The sequence below is a fragment of the Dermacentor albipictus genome, chromosome 4 (genome assembly GCF_038994185.2).
Source record: "Dermacentor albipictus isolate Rhodes 1998 colony chromosome 4, USDA_Dalb.pri_finalv2, whole genome shotgun sequence".
Classification (NCBI taxonomy): Eukaryota; Metazoa; Arthropoda; class Arachnida; order Ixodida; family Ixodidae; genus Dermacentor; species Dermacentor albipictus.
In genome coordinates, this window is record NC_091824.1 from 157,146,587 (window position 1) to 157,164,894 (window position 18,308).

Genomic DNA, 18,308 nt, shown 5'->3' on the forward strand with positions numbered 1-18,308 from the left:
GTTGTGCCAATGTGCAGGGGCCTGCCTGGATACTATGCCTCGTACGTGCCAACACCAGCGATGCCCTTCTACACCATGCAGTACCAATGTCTGTACCAGCCCACACCACCCATGGGTGTCTGCTGCCCTATGGAGGAGAGCATGCCGTCAGTGGCTGACGAACCACCTGTTACTGCCATAGTGGCTCCTGCCACTGCAGCTACTTCTGGGGTGAGCAGTTAACTTGGCTTGTCCTGGCAGAGGGTTTGACTGAATTTACATTTCAATGTACCTGTGGGTCACCTTTGTCCACAAGACAGGCTGGTCACTAGTGAAGCAGTTAGTGCAGTTCTGAAGATGTGAAAAGTGATTGTGCATAGATAGAATACAGATAGCAAACTGTACAATCATGTCAGTCATGCAATATGACAGGCATGTTTGAATTTGTTGTTGGAATAACTCTAAGAAGCAGTTCACTTGAAATACACTTGCATAGGCCTTCCCTCGCAGATCTGTGTATGACACCACAAGTAAATAAAGCTTCAGAAGCATGTGTGAAGTACTATGAAATTTTTTGCCAACAAAAATGGCAGTGGGGCCAGTCTCTGCACTCGACTGGTATGGCTCAAGTAGTGCCTTGAACCTAAAGATAACCACAAAGCTAAATCTAGGTGCTTTATGTGAACCTGTGTTGCCTGTAGTCCTGAGGCCTAACGGACAATTGTGATGCGCCACATAAAGTAAAAAAAAAAAACAGGTTCATGGGTTCTTTGCCTCAACATGTACACATGCCACGTTTGTAGTAGCATGCACGTCCTTTTACAGTGCCTGAATTTGCTGAGTGGTCGGCACATTGGATTTGAATTAGGGACATCCTTTTTTTGTTCAATAATTCATCATCATTGAGCTTACAAAATTAGGATAATTGGTACTCATACTGTGGCAACACATAAAAATGTGCCAGCACACATATCTATTCTGAAAACATGTCTTGTCAAGTGCTCTGCATGCCTTTTACGTGAATGAGAAAATATTAAAGTTAAGATTCTGCCAGCAGCATGTTAGAAGCTGTGATAATAGTGGGCCTGCATCAGCTACAGCCACATTCCTTTGCTATCCTTTCTCTCCCGCTTGAGTTTCAGAAAGTGTCAGCTTTGTAGTCTCGGCTTACACCTGCTATAAGGTGTCTCTCTTGGGTTTTGATTTTTGCATCCCTGTTTTCAGGCACAGCAGCAGCCCTTGCAGCAGCAGCTACAGCAGCCCATGGTTCAAAATGCCAGAAGAAATAAAAAAAAAAGTAGAAGTGGACGCAGGAGAGAGAGTGCTCCACATAGGGATGCTAGTAAGCGTGCTCTTTATTTGTGTGCCTGTGTGTGTGTGTTTTCGTTACTATATACTCTAAAAGATGTTCACACTGTTTGGGGTTTAGGCTCCAAACAATAATTGTCATCAATCTTGCATGCAATTTCTTTATTTAGCATGGTGTGCCTGGTATTTTCCTCTGTCTTGTATTAGCAAAGCTGCATGCAATACAGTGTTGGAGTACTTTCTTCTACAGGCACTGAAGACTACAGGAGTTGATGCAATTGCATATATTTAGGAGGTCACTCGAAAGAATGCAGAGCTCGCAAGAAAGAAGACTTAGACTTTAAGCGGCACATTTCTTTTGGGTCGTTTTCTCGGGCCATCACTTGGGAAGATACTCACACTTTGTGTGACTACCACTGGAAACGTTGATGGGTGGCAGCGTTTCCACACTGTGATAAGATAGCATGCTTGGCACCGTGCTAAAAATGGCGTCACTCGTAGACGCCGATGCATCTTGCATTAGCCGTGCAAAATTAAAGGTATCCCCGACAGTGCCTGTCCGAAAATATAGCACACCTTTTTTTGGCCACTTGTGATATGAAGTCACTTAATTTAAGGGGAATCTAGTTTTTCGGACTCCTGATTATTCGGATGTTTTGGCGGTCCCCGTTGAGTCCAAATTATCAGTTGGTGACTGTAGCCTGGTGCGACCTTTTTTTACATTGTAGTGCAGATTGCTTTCAATCTTTCTCAAAGTTAACTCTGAAGTGATCATATATAACAGTAATCCCAGATAAATAATGTTGCCTATGTTAGACTGTATGGGAGTGATTTGGGGATAGTGCTTTTGCTGTCACTTCGGGGAATGTTTACTAATTTGAGCTAGACATTTGTGTCGTAATAGACAATGAAAAGCACCTGTGAAGCATGTTTGAAATATAGCTAATTGATAGAATTTGGAATTTAGCATCAACATGCCAACCTACCACACTGTTACACCTTCATCATAAGAAAAGCTGTTTTTGTTACTTCCTCCATATAAATGGAGATGTGGCCGTCTAGAAGAAAAGCTGTTTTTGTTACTTTGTGAATGTAAATGGAGATGCGGCTGTCCGCATCTAGCTGTGGTATAGTTAAACAAGAAATAGGTTTTTCTTGTTTGTGACATACTAGTCGATAATACGGACAGACTTCAAAAGCCTGAGCTGTCTTTGGGTTTGAGAAGTATATTGATTTTATGCCGAATTCTACAACTGTGTTTCGCCACACAGCATACTTGGCCTGCTCAAGGTATGGTGGACATTGGGCTAGGAACGCAAAAAAGCTGTTGTGCCAGCTCATGGTGCCAGCTTTGATGCTGGTTCCAGCATGATCACAGCCTTCATAGTTAGGGCCATTCTGATTTGTTGGGAAGTCTGCTTATGGAATTTCGCTTAAGGTCTACAGTATGTGCATATCAACAAAATCTACAGCTCTACCTGTGTAACATACTCATGCATAGATTTATTGCCTCTATTGAACAGTCCAACTGTCACTGTGAAAATAGGGGTCTGAGTTATGAAAATAATCTGCATAATAAAGTGCAATTTTTTGTATCTACATATCACACTATTTTCTTATCCTCTTTGAGTTCTATGTAGTATCTGGGTTCAATCAAATTTCACCAGTAAGAATTGTGCACCAGTGTGGCCAATTGTCAATACTGCAACATCCATGTTCAGAAAAAACTGCACCAGATGGAGCTCAGTCAATGCCAGATGGAGGGGGCGGCTAACCTATACAAAGGATTTTTTCCAGTTGGGTTTGTTCTTGCCAGTAATGAGCTTAAGGGTCACAAATAACTAGGGGTGGGTGAATATTCGAAGTTCGAATTCAATATTACGCTGGCTATTTATAGTTGAAAATGAACTATTTGGTACTTTCGAAAATGTAAACTAGCCAAATATTTTGCAATAACTGACTCTTGTAGTAGGGTTACTGTTTTCTGTCTACTTAACGAAATATCCCAAATTATCAGAAGGGAAACAAGTGCAAAAGCTTTTAAAGCAATGCTGAAAGAAAATGTGTAATGCAAGCAGTGATTTAGGTTTCGCGGCATTAGCCTACATGGTTTTTGCTTGTAGTGTGTAATTCGTCTTTTGCACTGCACTGTGGTGCCACCCAAGTGGTCACTGCAAGAACCAAAATGTACGGCGTCGGGGCGCCACTGGATGCAGAGAGGAGTGCGCTGCAAGAAGTGAGCCGAGTTGTTTTTGTGCATTTGTCAGTCATTCTTGTAATTTTTGTTTTGTCACTGGATGCTTCCTAGGCAGGAGATCAAAGCCGATAATGACTCCAGTGCGACTGACAACTGTGAGTTGATGTGCGATGACAGGCTTTTGTGCAGCTACACCAACAAAACCCATCACCATGCAATGGGCCACTGAACGAATACATTGTACTGTAACGTGATTGCCAGAATGCCTACACTTGTATTCATGTTTAGTCGTGCTCATTATAAATGCAAACATGCTTTGGAAGTTAAAGTACACGAACTTGAACACTTGCTTCAGCCGGCCACATTAAGTTTGAGCCGAACTCAATTTCGCTCAGCGGAGGTTAGGCATAGCATATATCAGCTGAGTTGATGCATTTTCCACTGTTAGATCTGCGTTGAATGTACACAATAGGACAATAAAAATTGCTCTTATAGTTCATTATTGACCATAGCGACCATAGCTCTTGAACCCTTTGAATGCAGAGTTTTTTTCCGGAGGTGAGCCATCCCAAGGGTCTTGTTTCTTTTTTCCTCAGCTATTATAAAACAAACCCAATGATTCATTCTTGGTCATTAAGAAGGGAAAAAAATGACACTGATAATTGCAAATGCACTCTTAATATGGTCCTCACAATCCTATTTTCATGATATATCGTTTACATTATTTTGTTTTGACATGCACACTTCTGCGATAGCACTGCTGTGTGAGGGTAAAACAGAAAAAAAAAAGAAGAAAAAGAGAAACCTGTTCTATAAACATACGACGGACGACAGAAACATGCGATGGTGGCCTTGCGCTACGGTGCTAATATTTGAACTGAGAATTGCCATGGTAGGGGTCAACAAAGTCGGCGAGCCCCCGTCCCATCTGCGGATGTGCTCTCCATGTGGTGCAACCATGCGTACAAAAAGGCGCGTTTACAGCACTTTAAAAACTGAGACTGAGCAAGCTCGGAGAGATGAGAAAATATGCTTCTAGAATTATAGAGCGAATGGTGGAAGTACCTCGAAGTTCGCTAGCTTTGTGTTACTGTGCAGATCTGACTAGAGAGAGGAATACTTAAAAGTACTTGAGTGGCGCTCTACCCTTTGATGGTCACCATTTTTCACCAAATGCAACCCCCGAGTGTCGATATTGTTTATTGCAGATTTAAAATCTTTAAAGTGACCTATATTGAAAAAGTTACAGCAATTTTCTTAGAATGACCATACAGTGAAAAACATTTTTCCATATGCATTGTTTATTCATGAATGCAGATAGGCTTGCGTAAATACTTATAATGAGAACAAAAGTGTAGATACACTGAAATAGATATCCAGTTGATGTTGTATATATCAAACTCGAACAGACTTCGAAGGGAAATTCGAAATATGACTATCGGAGGCTTATCTTCCGAGATATCTGCACGTCCGTGACAGTTTCCCGAGGTTATGAAAAGCCAGAACTTGTCAATTTACTGCTACAAGACTGTGTCGACTGCGCAAAGGTGGCTTATTTTTCGCTCACGAATGTTGCTAGTCGCTTGCACTGCGAAATGGTCCTTGCAGTGCTAACCCTGAAAGCCTGCGTTGCACAGATACAAGATCGTGGTGTGTCTTGCACGCATCGAAGTGCATGTTGGGCCTTTTTACCAAGAAAAGGTAGAAGTAGACACTGCAGAAGCGAACTAGCGTTTACGGATAGGGGCTTTGCTACCATCAGCACACTTGCACTGCATGCAAATTGCGCATGAATGTGCCCGGGTGCGTGTCCGTTGTGTGTGCCATTTAAATGGGCGATTGACATACGTGGGCAACGAGCCGGGTGTGCTGTTGTGCTGGGTTTTGGAACCGATTTTCTGTTAGAACCAATCGTCCTCGCTTCTCGACTGTCCTAAATAGTCACAAACCCATTGACATGGTCTGCCAACTAGTCTGCCTATGTTGCTGTCGGTGTCATATCGACTTCTTGTTTGCATCGGTGTCGCGTTGGCCTGCAGTGGAGCATACCACATATTATCTGAATATTGTTGTGAACAGCTGGAATTTATACAAGAGCACTAGTGCAAATACTGTGTTGTCGGCACTGCCCCCCCCCCCCCCCCATAGGAGTTTGCGTCCGCATCAACTACGCTGCACACTACTCCTGCTATTCCATGCACACGTCGTCTGCTCCACGAATTGTTGATGCCCTACGAAACGTTACGGCGCTTGCCACTGTGGTACAGTGCATGTGCACTTGGAGCTCGCAAAAAGCAGATTCAGTATTTCTTGCAGTCTAGTCATGTAGCAGTTTAATCTCTTACGCTACAGTCGAACCCACTTATAACGACACCGGTTTTAACAGTATATCGGTTATAACAGTGAAGCTGCTGCACCATCAACTTTTGTATGTTTTCTATAGTAAAATAGCCCGCTTGCTGCAATGCCCTCATGACACATTATTGGTTATAACGATGGAAGTCTGGCTGCCGGTTATCTGAGCCGAAAGGTAGTGAAATGCAATACTCTCGAAGAGACAAAGAGAAAATGAAAAATTTGAGCTGTTGCACGATGGGGATGCAGCTGCAACAGCTGCCGCGTGCTCATTTTCCTTGGAGAAGGATATCGGCGAGCTACGCGTAAGCAATCAGGGCTGATGCACATAGGGTTTTCTTGTGCAAACCAGTGAGAAGCATGTGGTGAGAGGCTTGTGGGGATCTCGCCCCAATGTTTCTTCTGGATTTCTCAAGCTGACAGGCTGCTGCGGCAGCTTTTTCGCAATATTTAGAAGGCCCCTTTGGGGGCCACCAAAGCGATGCCTCGGCGGTGCTCGCATATCGCTTGCCACCCGTGACCCCTCTTTGCAGTTGTTATAGCAGTGCCATTCTTTAACACTGACAGCCGCGGCTTGTTGCATGCGATTGGAGTGCCCAGGAAGCAAGAGTGAACACAATAAGCACCCGGATGGAGCAAGGTGGTAGGGAGGGGCACTGGCCTCCCCGCCGTTATAGTTTTCTGACATCCGCTCTACCATCCTGCGATTTTGATTTTTTCATGTAATATGGTTATAATTATTGGTTATAACAATGGTATTTTCGTGGCACTTGAATATTGTTATAAATGGGTTCAAATGTATAACCACTGATGTCTTTCTTGGAATGGGCCCTTTTCTATGGGTCTTCAGCACACAAGTTTTTCAGCAGCCTTTGATCTTTTTTAACAACCATTAATTTGTCGTTTTTGGAAAGCTAGTCATATAGCAGCCATTGATTCTTGAACAACTTGTTTGTAATCGGGCTCTAAAGATGTATGGAGGCTGTTTGTGTATTAACAATTAGTGATTTTCTGTTTAAAGCTGATGCTGATTGTCAGTGGGAATGGGCTGTGTTGTTTTTCACTTACCTGTACAAGCTTGGTACCTAATTATACGAAAATAAATATTCCTGTTATAAATATGTATGCTTGTGTGGGTCTATTCTATTCAATATTCAGTACTATTTATATTCAATTCGTATTTGAAAAATTTAATATTCGGTCACCTCTACATATGTTGACGCGAAATAGGTTGGCACATGATGACTCTGGCCCCTTGAGGCAAGAACAAGGAAGTTCGTGGTTGCGCCAAGATCAGCCATTGCTAAAAGCAGACATTTTTTGCCAATCTGTCACTGGTGAACTATTTTAGCTTGTACTAGCTGGATGACATTCCTGGTGGAGGTGTGGGCTATATCATGCTGTACGCACTTAAGTGTGGTGGACGGCATACTGCTTCAGCGTACAGTTGAACCCGACTATATCGAACCCGTTTACATCGAATTATTCCATATATCGAACAATTTCTGGACACGGTATAGTTACAATGAGTATATATTGCAAAAATTACGCATACATCGAACAAAACTAGTAGCGACTCCGGATATATTGAACGTCAAGCGGCGGAAAGTGCCCCCGGAAGTTGGCTTTCCCTCGCGGTGAAGGGAAAACCCGGTGGCGCGGCTCCATCCAACTGCTCTCCCTACGTGACCGCGCTACCTTGGAGCTGCGACACCCCCCTACAAAAAATGATCCTGGCCCGCCCGCCCGCAGCGCTTGCTCAGACAGCCAATCAGAGGCTCTTGTGCCCTCGTCGTGCAAGATGGCGAAAGTGCGAGTTGTCTCGCTGCTTATCTGATTCATTGTGTGCGCCTTCTCCTGCAGTGTTGCTGTGATGAAGCGGCAGAATTCGCCTTTCGTCGTGAAGCTCGAAATCATAAACCGGGTCGAACGCGGTGACAAGTCGGATGTCCCCGCAACGTACAAGATTCCGAGGTGCACTCTTGGCACGATCTTGAAGGGGGAAATTAGGGCTAAAGCGGCCTAACTCGTGAACCGGTGCCCGTAGTGCCCGTGGCGCCCGACGCGTACGCACGGCCGTGTACGAGTGGTTCATCCAAAATAGCTTCAGCCGTGCCGACTTCCGCGTGCTCGGTGATGACTGTAAATTCTGATTAATGCGATGAAGCCGTTGTCATTGTTGCCGAAGTTTAGAGCGAGCTGTCAGAATTTCCAGAAGCTGTTGACGAATCAACGGTGGACGAGTTTGTGAGCGCAAATGATGGTGTCGCGACCACAGGAGAGCCCGGAAACGAAGACTACATTGCCGACATCGTGCCGAGCACAAGTGAAAATGGGCGCAACAAGGAAAGCAACGACCGTCTTTGGCCCACATCCTCCGAAGTGATTGGTGCGCTCGCACTAGTCCGGTGCTTCTGCGCGAATGCGGAATGTTGCGGCCTCAGCTGCTCTGACTCCTTAGACAACGTGGGGAAGTGCGTGCCTCGCACGCAGCTAAATTGCCCAAGCAGAAGAAAATGCAGAACCATTTCGTGCGAAACGAAGCTAGTTTCATCAATAAAGTGATTTCATAAATGGTATGTGCTTTTATGACATCCAATTATTTAGCAGGCTTATATCGAATTATGCTCTATATCGAACTGATAGGCGTTTTTTTTTGCGAGTTCGATATAGCCGGGTTCGACTGTAATTCATTTCAGCACGCGGTCCCTGCTGTGGTGCATCGTACAGTCCAGGGACATGGATGGCCTGTCGGACCTCGGCGCGCGCCATTTCCGCAATGGAAAGTTGTCCTATAGGGGCAGCGGTCGTCTGTATCTTCTGCAATTCCTCCTTGATGACAGCCCTGATGAGTTCTCACAAGGCGCTGATGTCGTTACTGAGGGTAACTGCAGAGAGCTCCCGTGAAATCACGGTGTCGCGGTTGTATTGCCTGGCCTGCGGTTGAAGTGCCTTTTCCATGGTAGTGGCTTCGTCATGGAACTCTGCAACTGCCGTCAGCGGGTTTCAAATGAGGCCAGCAAAGATTTCCTCTTTAACGCCAAGATTTCCTCTTTGACGCCGCGCATTGCATGGCGCACCTTCTTTGTTTCAGTCATAGAAGGGTCTGTACGTCTGAAGAGCCGATTCATGTCTTCTACATATGCCAGCACTCGCTCCTTCGGGCCTTGAATTCTCGCCTCCATTGCTAACTCCGCCCTTTCCTTCCTGTCCACCCTGGCGAAGGCATCGAGGAACTGCCGACGAAATTCTTCCCATGACGTCAATGTCGCCTCGTGGTTTGCAAACCATGTTTTCGCGGAATCTTAAGAGTGAAGTACACGTCTCGTAGCTTACGCTCGTGGGTCCAGTCGTTGAGGTTGGTAACCCAGTCAAAATGGTCAAGCCAGTCGTCGGCGTCCTCTGTGATTGACGACCACGTGCGATGCTGCAGTAGTGGCAGGATGTGGTTGGTTCGTTATTCTAGTTCGTTTGGGTAACAGACCGTGCTGTGGCTGCAGTCCCTGGAGACGGCGGCTGGTGTGTACGTGCACAGGGGTAAGCTCGGCCGAACTCCTCGCTGGGCTTAGCTCTGGGGTATACCCCACGTCATCCTTGCAAAACAAGTGGATAACCGTGGCAACTGACGATTTAACTTGCTATGTGGAGACGAAAGCTGTGCCGTGGGGAACTGCTGCTAAAGTCGCCAGCTTCTTTGTCCACAACATCATGCTTCGTCATGGTGCATCCGTTGTACTGATTACTGACCGCAGTGCAGTGGAGTTATTGCAACAAGTCGTCACGCTAATGCACACTGACCACCGAAAGACCACAGCCTATCATCCCCAAACTAATGGCTTAACAGAGCACCTAAACAGAACATTGGCCTACATGCTCTCCATGTACATTACTGTGGAACACAAAACATGGGATGAAATTTTGCCATACTTGATGTTTGCTTACAATACCGCTGTGCAGGAGACCACCAAGTTTACACCATTCGAGAAATATAACATTGTTTTTAAAGATGCACTTCTGCACAACCATCTTCATATTCTGATGTCTGTCATTTAAGTGGTAAGTGATTGTGTTGATTGATGTTGATTGATTGATTGTTTATTTTGGCTGTAGGGGAATTGGTACTTTATTGCTACAGTAAACAACCGGAACTCTAGAAATTAGATAATTTTGGCCTGCTTGATTATTTGTACATTTCAGAAGCTCTGGCACCTACTCCCTAGAACCAATTTCTAGCAGATAAAAATTTCAAGTGCTGCACAGTGTCTCGCTCCATTTTTAGTGCTCAATCCACACATGTGACGTCTTAGATATGGCGTTCGTAAGCAATTTTGATACTAATCAAGTTATTGCTCTCCCTCTTGTCATTTCTGAGGTGATTCTTGGCCTTCCATGTGCAATTTAGGTGCTGTAAAGAAATATTCATCAACTTAGCACCAAACTAAGTTTCGGTCACTGGCCATGCAGACTTGTGTAATGGCAGTAGTTAGGCCTAAGGAAGTAATAGTTACAAAAATTAATTTTTGTCAGGGTCGTCACCGGAAGCTTGCTGTTAGTGAGTATAAGTAGCCACCGTCAGTGATCGGGCCTGACATATGCTGACAGTCGTTTTCTGATTCGTTGGCGACTGCTTGGTGACCAAGCTTGCTTATGAATCTACTACTAGACAGAAGGGTTACAGAAACGTGAAATCAGGAACAGTAAAAAAGGAGAGAGTTAAGAGATTTTTCCAGTATATGGGATGGATTGAGTAAGAACAATAATCTCCCTGGCTGTCAGAGGTGCTCCAGCCAGCCCTTGCAGCCATAGGGGCTAAACGTTTAGCTAGTGTCATGTGGTTATTGTGGTGCTGTTTGAGGTGAGAGAACTTTTTGCATACTTGATTGTAGAGTTGTGCTGTTCTCCATTAATGAAGTACAGAAGGGCTACTAGAAGCAAAGTTGCAATCATTTCTATTCTAATCCCACTATAAGGAAAGCCTCTGTATGTCTGAATACCGCTTGAATTCCACAGGACTGTCTGAACATGCAGCTTCACTTCAGAACAGTCTTCCGTTTACTTGTGTGTTCTGGTTGCAGGCAGCCTCATGTGTTGTCGCTTTTCTTGTGCAGTGACAGCAGTCGATGCAAACACAAACGTCCTGCCCGAGTTTGGGCAGGCTTCAGGGAGGAGCGGTGCAGGTGCAGCGAGGGTCACTACTGTCGACCGTGAAGAGTGGCAGGGAGGGCTGGCCAGCCCCGACTTCTCCAGCAGCTCCGAGTTCCCGTCGCTGTCTGTGCAGGATTTTCCACAACGGCAGTCACCTTCGGGCATCAGCTACTCTACGGCACTACAGCAGCAGAAAGCACCCCGGCCACCTGCAGTTCCCTCTGGGGCCACGACAAACAGGGACACAGAAGAGCTGGGGTCATCTACAGCGGGGGTGAACACGCGAAGCATACAACAAGGACGTCGTGGTGGTGGAAACAGTAGCAGCAACAGCCCCAACGATGCAAATAACAAGCATCACAAAAGAGGCAGTGGGTCGCGCAAACATCGGCGTGGTGGTGGTGGTGGGGGCGCTGGTGTTGGTGGCGGGATTGAAGGGGTCAGGCGTGTGGAAGACACAGAACCATCAACAAGGATGCAGCATCACCAGCAGGAGAGGAGGGGCCCAAAGAGAAGTGGTGGAGGAGCGAAGGCAGCTGTGCCAGCCATCGACGGAGGTGCTGAGAAGCATCAGTTCGAGGCCCCCGAAAAGGACAAATCGGAGCTGAGGCATGAAACAGAAGCTGTTGTACAAAATGTACCTAGGTGAGCCCGCCTGGCATCATCATTGCCATTTCAGTGATATTATTAAATTTAGTGACTTTCTTGTCTGTTTAGCGACAAATTTTTCAATTTAGCCACCGGCAATTTTTTTAGCGATGCGACAGCAATTGGCTGCTTTTTAGTGACATCAGAGTTGTGAAAGTTACTTCGAAAATAGCCTACTGGTATGCACTTTATTTTTCAAACGCTACATGTGAGCAGCCGAAATTAGCTGTATGACGTGTAGGCTCTGTGGCCATGATAAAGCATGGGTTGCTTTCACAGGATTCATGGTGCACTCCCAAAATGAATGTTTTTTTATGTATATATATACAGCAGGACCTCATTGATATGCTCCCGTTATGTATGTTTTCCCAGCACCAACGTTCGCAATCGAGAACACAAAGAATGACTCAATTGAGTTACTCATTTTTTACTGGTCCATACATTTCTGGAAAACGCGATTCTTCGACACCAACATTCAGTACGTCTCCAAACTGTGATTGATGATACGTTTTCCAGCCGCTAGATCCCATGCAAACACACCACTTTCTTATTATATGCATTTTGGACAAATCAGTACCGCAGAGAGCCTTCATGTAGACCAAGGGACAGAATCGTAATATTTGACGTGCATAAAGGTCCCCTAATTGTCATCACCATGTTGACATGTGACCTTGTGCGTCTTGCAGAATTATGCTATCTTTTCGGCAGTGCTGAGAACTAGAAAATTTTCAGGAATTATATAAATCAAGTGCCTTTGCGTGTTAGAAAAACCTAATTGTTTGTGTTTTCTTCAACCGTGCTGCATTTGGAACCTTGCATTCTGATGGTAAATGTCGAATTTTAGCTGTCATTGTCCATTATGTTGAAGTATAATGGTAAAGCAAACGCCCACTACACACTACAGTAAAAGTGGGTTAATTGTCCCCTCATTAATTCGAATTAATAGATTGTAGGATGTTGTGACAACAGTCCAAGAGCTGTGCTGTCATTCCTACATTTACTTCGACAGAAGGGCGAAAGCGGCTGCGGCGAACAATGTAGCAGGCTTCCAGAACAGCACTGCGCATGCTTAGCTTGCACCTCGAGCATGCGCCTGCGAACTTTGTTTTCGTCCGAGCACCAATCAAAGCGCACTGCTTTGCGGCGTTGGTGGGCGCTACAGGGCCCCCCGTCCATACGAGACGCCGATAAAGCAAGTTAGGGAAGCCAAGTGTCAAAGGGGTCCGTGGGCAGTGCAAGTACAGTGTAACGTGTATACAGTGTACCCTGGAGTGTACAGTGTTCAGTGCTCACGGAATGAAATGGGACACGGAGCATTTAGTAGAACCCTACATATGTGCAAAGTATGCGAGAGCACCATTTCATGTCGCTAGGAATGTGGTCACCAAAGGTGACGAGGACTCCCATGTAAGTGTACGGGCCAGAATTATGTTGATGTGACACGAACTGCAGCCAGTTGAAACGAAAGTATGCGCATTACTTAGCCCTAAATTGATGCGTTTCATTCCGTGAGCACTGTACATTCCACTTGTAACGATATCAAGAACGAAAAATCCGATTGTTATAACCAATCATTGCTAGATCTGGACTGCTGTTAAAAAAACAAACAAACAAAAACAGAGAGAGACAGAGCTGTCAAACATACCTTCATAGCTCCGACACCAAATTTGCCACTTATGATAAAAAATTGCCATTGTAGAAAGTAGGCTGGGGAAAATGTTAATTTATACCTCTAAGCAGCGTGTCAAGCATTAGGCGTGCTGAAATAGATATCTGCACTTGCTTTTGTGGAAGTTTCAGGTTCACAACCGCGGTGTGCATCGCGTCCAGTGGCTGCGCGAAGACTGGTGGCTATAATTTAGCGTGCATGAAATCGGTGAGCAACTCTATCGACGACAGTGCACTTTGCGTGAACGTTAGGGTCGGTGTCAAAGGCGGGCCACTGTCAACCTCGTCGTCACCGCTGCTGCGCTATGGTGTTGGGCTGCTGAGCACGAGTTCGCGGGATCGAATTCCGGCCACGGCGGCTGCGTTTCGATGGGGACGAAATGCGAAAACACCCGTGTACTTAGATTTAGGTGTACGTTAAAGAACCCCAGGTGGTAAAATTTTCCGGAGTCCTCCACTATGGCGTGCCTCATAATCAAAAAGTGGTTTTGGCACGTAAAACTCTATATTTTTTTTTTTGGCACCGCTGCTGCTGTCATCGCATCCATCGCACCATGCCACTGCCCGCCCGCGCGCACGCCAATGCGCAAGCAGTGGTATATAGACATGCGGGAGCAAACTAGCGCTAAAACAAGCCATGCAACGAAAACCGAGAGATGGAGGCGAGTGAAAAAAATTCCCTGTATCCCTACATAGTGGCAGCACATGACAGAAAAGAAAAAGTTAGGAAATTGGCACGCTTTTTAAACGTACAGGCGGCGCTGTATATTTACGTCATTGACCGTCAAAGGGTTAACTGTTCCTCAACATTAGGCAGTCCTTCATGTGTTTATATTAAGTGGCGGTATTTTGAAGTAAAGCTAATTGAGGCGTGCAGCTGTTTGCAGAGTATGAAAAGGAAAGCACGAATATATATTCTCTTTTCCGTGCTACACATTCAACTCGCTTGGGCAATTTACTGGTGTTTGTTGCTTGAGGAATATACATGACAAATCCGTTTTGTGAACTGACACAGGCTGCTCGGCCGAAATATTTTAGTGAAATATGCCTTTTGGACTGTATGGCTGCAACCAGAAAGAAGCCGAAGCATCATTCATTAGTAGTATGGGAATATACTGAAGATACCATAATTCCCTGGTTGAGGGTAAAAAAATCAAGTGAAATATGTAAGGCTTGTCTTCGTAATCAAGGCTTACGAGGTTCCTTTTATGTACTGACACAGCCAATAGTTCTCCGTTTTTATTATTAAACAACACTGGATCGAGATACAGTGAGGCAGAAGGTGCTTGAATTTTCCTTTTCTAGGCACCCTAAGCTGCACTGTAGTGCCTTGAGTATTCTGAAACTGGTACAGCGCAACATAGAAAGGAAGAAACAAGCCGAGCCAGCCAGATGAAGGAATAGAGCACTGCTTCCATTCTTGTGTCTTCCTTTCTTTGTTGTGCTGTACCAGTTTTAAAATGCACTACCAACTCGCCCAATCCTCAACCCTAGCCTTGAGTATACTTTAGGTATTGCAATTGACGCTGTTTCAGTGGTTTCAATTCGAAGTTGTGAACTGATGGGTTTCGCGAACAATGCGTGCTTCGCCATAACAACATTCGGTTGCTACCGTTGCGTGAGGGGTGTGCCATATTGTGAATAATGGCTATTGAGGGCCACCATGAAACATTTCATCGCTTGCAATTTATTGGCTCTCGATCTTAAATGTGAAACTTTTCTTTCAGGTGATCTCGACTATGGTATTTGTGAATTAACTATGTAAATACTCCACATAATGCGCCGTCATGTTAACAGCCATGAGCAATTCATTTTATGGGGCCTGTTTCAGAGAGCAGTGAAAGTAGCCGCAAACCTTTTCATACGAAATGCACGCCTAACTCTTTCTTTTACGCATTAATAAAGTGGCCGTATTTGGCTAGAAGAACTCACCAGAGTAATAAAATCGTGATGAGAGCTTCTTGGGCAGGGTCTTTCTAACACGGATAACATGTTGACACTAAATACCAAGATTTTTCTTCCGTGTAAAATGCAGCGTCTCTCATAGCTAAGTACTATGGGAATGTTAAGTGTTTAGCAAAGCATCATACACAACTTCGAGTGTTGAATTTGCAGACATTCTTTTTACGTAAAATTTATGGACACTCACGGCGCATATATGCATTGCGAAACCAGAAGACCCCTTCAACGCTACATAGCTTGCGTTATCCAAGCAGCAAATTTTCTAGACACAGGCGCTATTGAAGAAAGAACTGTGGTTCAGGCATGGGCAACAGAAAGAAGCCGACATATCCATAAATAAGTATGGCTCGAGCCACCCATACCCCAAGCGTAGGAACGAGCGCGCATGGCAGCAAAGCGAGCCGAAGCGAGCGGCGTCCTGGCTGTGATGTCACTCGAGAGAGAGTGTCACTCCAAGTTCTTGCCGCTAATAGCCATCTGGACTAGGTGAATGCATGCTGCAGGTCTAGAAGCTGGTAAGCTGTATTGAGTCTGAGTAAAAAATGAAAAGAAAGGGAACGACCTGGGGCTTGCTTGATTTTGTTGACCGGTGCTTTTGTCTACAAGCACTAAACACCTCACACCGTGTGGTATGCAGGATTGGCAGTGGTCGTATGCCTCACCAAAACAGTGTGAGAGTGAATGCTGCACGGGGACGGCGGGACACACGCCACTCATCACTGCTTCGTGGTGTCCTGAAGGGAGATGGGACCAGGCAGTACCAGCAGCAAGGGGGACGCGGGGGGGGAAACCGCAAAGGATCAGATGCAGATCGCCATGTTCCAGCGGTGGAGGTTGGCCTGCATGAAGATGAGAAGCCAGCCCTGAGGAGGAGCTGGAACTCTGGAAGTCCTGCCAGGCAGAAGGACTCTGTGGATGAGTATCCGCCACTGGGGAGCAGAGGCACCGAAGACTCATTGGAGCGCTCACCGGAAGGACAAACGACAAAAGCGGACACCAAGGTGAGTTGTTGCAATGATGGTTGTTATGTACACATTTTTCTTGCCTAGACCAGCTAGGCTTGGCTAATGTAAGCTAGCTTTAGCACTATGAAAAATATTGTTATGGAACAATATTTCTAAGTCTAATACCCCTGTTACAGAGGCACCCGCGAACTCGTTTGAGCATGAACTCTCTAACGGAGATTTACGAAAACGAAGTCGCGGCCTTGTCACATGGCACAGGATGAGCTTCCAACGGGAGCTGCATGGGACACAAACGGCGTTGCTGCGCCTATGTTCATGTGCAAAGTTTCAGATATGTAGTTGCCCTTAAAGCAATCTATACGTGGTTTTTCGCCCGGTATGAAATCTAATAAAGTCATAGCAAGAAAGTGTGCTATATGTTACTGTAAGACTTGTATTCTCTAAACATGGCGTCATTGAAAGCGATGCTGGCCACACTGCGCTCTTGTTTTGGTGTGTACCCTATTCGAGTATATTCTAGTGTGTAGGTGCACCTATGTGTGCACATTGTTTGACCAGTGCGCAGTTGACTACAAGTTGTGGTTGTGTGCTGTGAAATCGTATGTGTGTGCGTTTGCAGTGAGCTAGGCTTATGTTAAAGTGGTGCGTGTCACCCGAAGCACATGGTTAAACAAACGAAATGGCGGAACATTTCCCCATGCAGCATGGTGAAGCATTGGTGTACAGGGTACACTCACTGATGTCCTTAAAGAACAGATTAAAAACTCATATTATGTATTGTATTGTGCAAGAAAAAGAAGTATTCGTAAATTTATAACTGAGCTAGTTATGATGATTTTGTTAGTGAGGTTTTCTTCGTAGCAGTAGCTATCTGGAAATGAAAGTACTTCATTCAGCCGTAATTGTACTTGCTGAACTCCCTTTGCCAAAAGCTCCGTTAAACTTCCTTAGTAGAAGGGTGACCACGTGTCATTGGAGTGCATCTCCTTCAAGGTACAGATGACTGAGCTCAAAGTAGTTCGCGGGTACCCGTGTGACAGAGGTATAAAGCCCACAAATCCCCCAGTCCTCCAGTGAGTCCTCATACTTTTTTGTTTCTTTCCTTTGCCTTTTATGATACTGCCAGGCCATTACAGAGTGGCTTTACAACATTATTGCACATTCAAGATATTGTATACTAACCCTTGTATTGTACAAGAATTAGTAGCTTCGAAATTGAAGTAATTACAGCTCCATGAACTCTATACAATGCAGTGTTACCAAATTAAAATAAAAAATTATCTTGATTCAAAACATTCATTTACAGCAGAAAATCATTTATATGATCCCGTTTTATACAATTGCCTGGCACCAACGTCTGGTATTCATAACAAAAAAAAAGCTTCAAGCAGCCAGCTTTTGCTTGGCTGCTTGAAGTCTTTTCTCCACTACCTTCCGTGCATTACGCTCCATATTTAGTTAATTTTTGATTTCTTCAACCTGTTTCACATGCTCATCCTGGAAAGCCTCCATTTTCTTCAGCCTAGCAGCGACATCGCAGTGTGGGCCAATTGACTCGATTACCTCTCCATTCTCATTTATCCCTTCGTCTGCCTTGAGGGACCCCCCGCACACTGCATGCTTTCCTGGCTTTCTTGCCATGTATTGCACGGTTTTTTCTAATGCAAATACTGTAATAATACAGAGCACGTGCCTTCTAGCAAAAAGAACCAATACGTGCAGTATCTAAACCCTTAAAATGCCGCAAAGTGATTCTCACTAATGTTTTAAAAGTAATCAATGCTGCATGGACTTAAGGTATGCCACGTTTTTGCACATGTCCAACCATGCAGCCACGCTCTCACTTTCCTACCAAAGCAATATTCCCGATACCAAAGCACACATAGTAAAACCACTAATAGCTATTAGTCTTGCCACTTCCAAGCTTCTATTTAAAGGTTTATTTAAAGAATTAATGGCCCACCCAGCTGCACGTGTTGAAGCACGGGGAGTGAAAGGATGCTCTGGCTATCCTGCAAAATCAAATATACATGAAACATGCCCGTGCACATGAAAAGCTCTGGCTATCCTGCAAAACCAAA

The 18,308-nt window shown here is 45.0% G+C and overlaps 1 protein-coding gene across 1 annotated transcript in view; it reads left to right on the forward strand.

Moving 5' to 3' along the window:
• The window catches only part of Sbp2 (SECIS-binding protein 2), a 72,647-nt gene that overhangs the window by 4,990 nt on the left and 49,349 nt on the right, over window positions 1-18,308 (forward strand). The window contains exons 2-5 of the mRNA XM_065434142.2: window positions 18-210; window positions 1,204-1,321; window positions 10,948-11,629; window positions 15,900-16,263. Coding sequence (XP_065290214.1) covers window positions 18-210; window positions 1,204-1,321; window positions 10,948-11,629; window positions 15,900-16,263 — 1,357 coding nt within the window. The remainder of the gene's footprint in view (window positions 1-17; window positions 211-1,203; window positions 1,322-10,947; window positions 11,630-15,899; window positions 16,264-18,308) is intronic.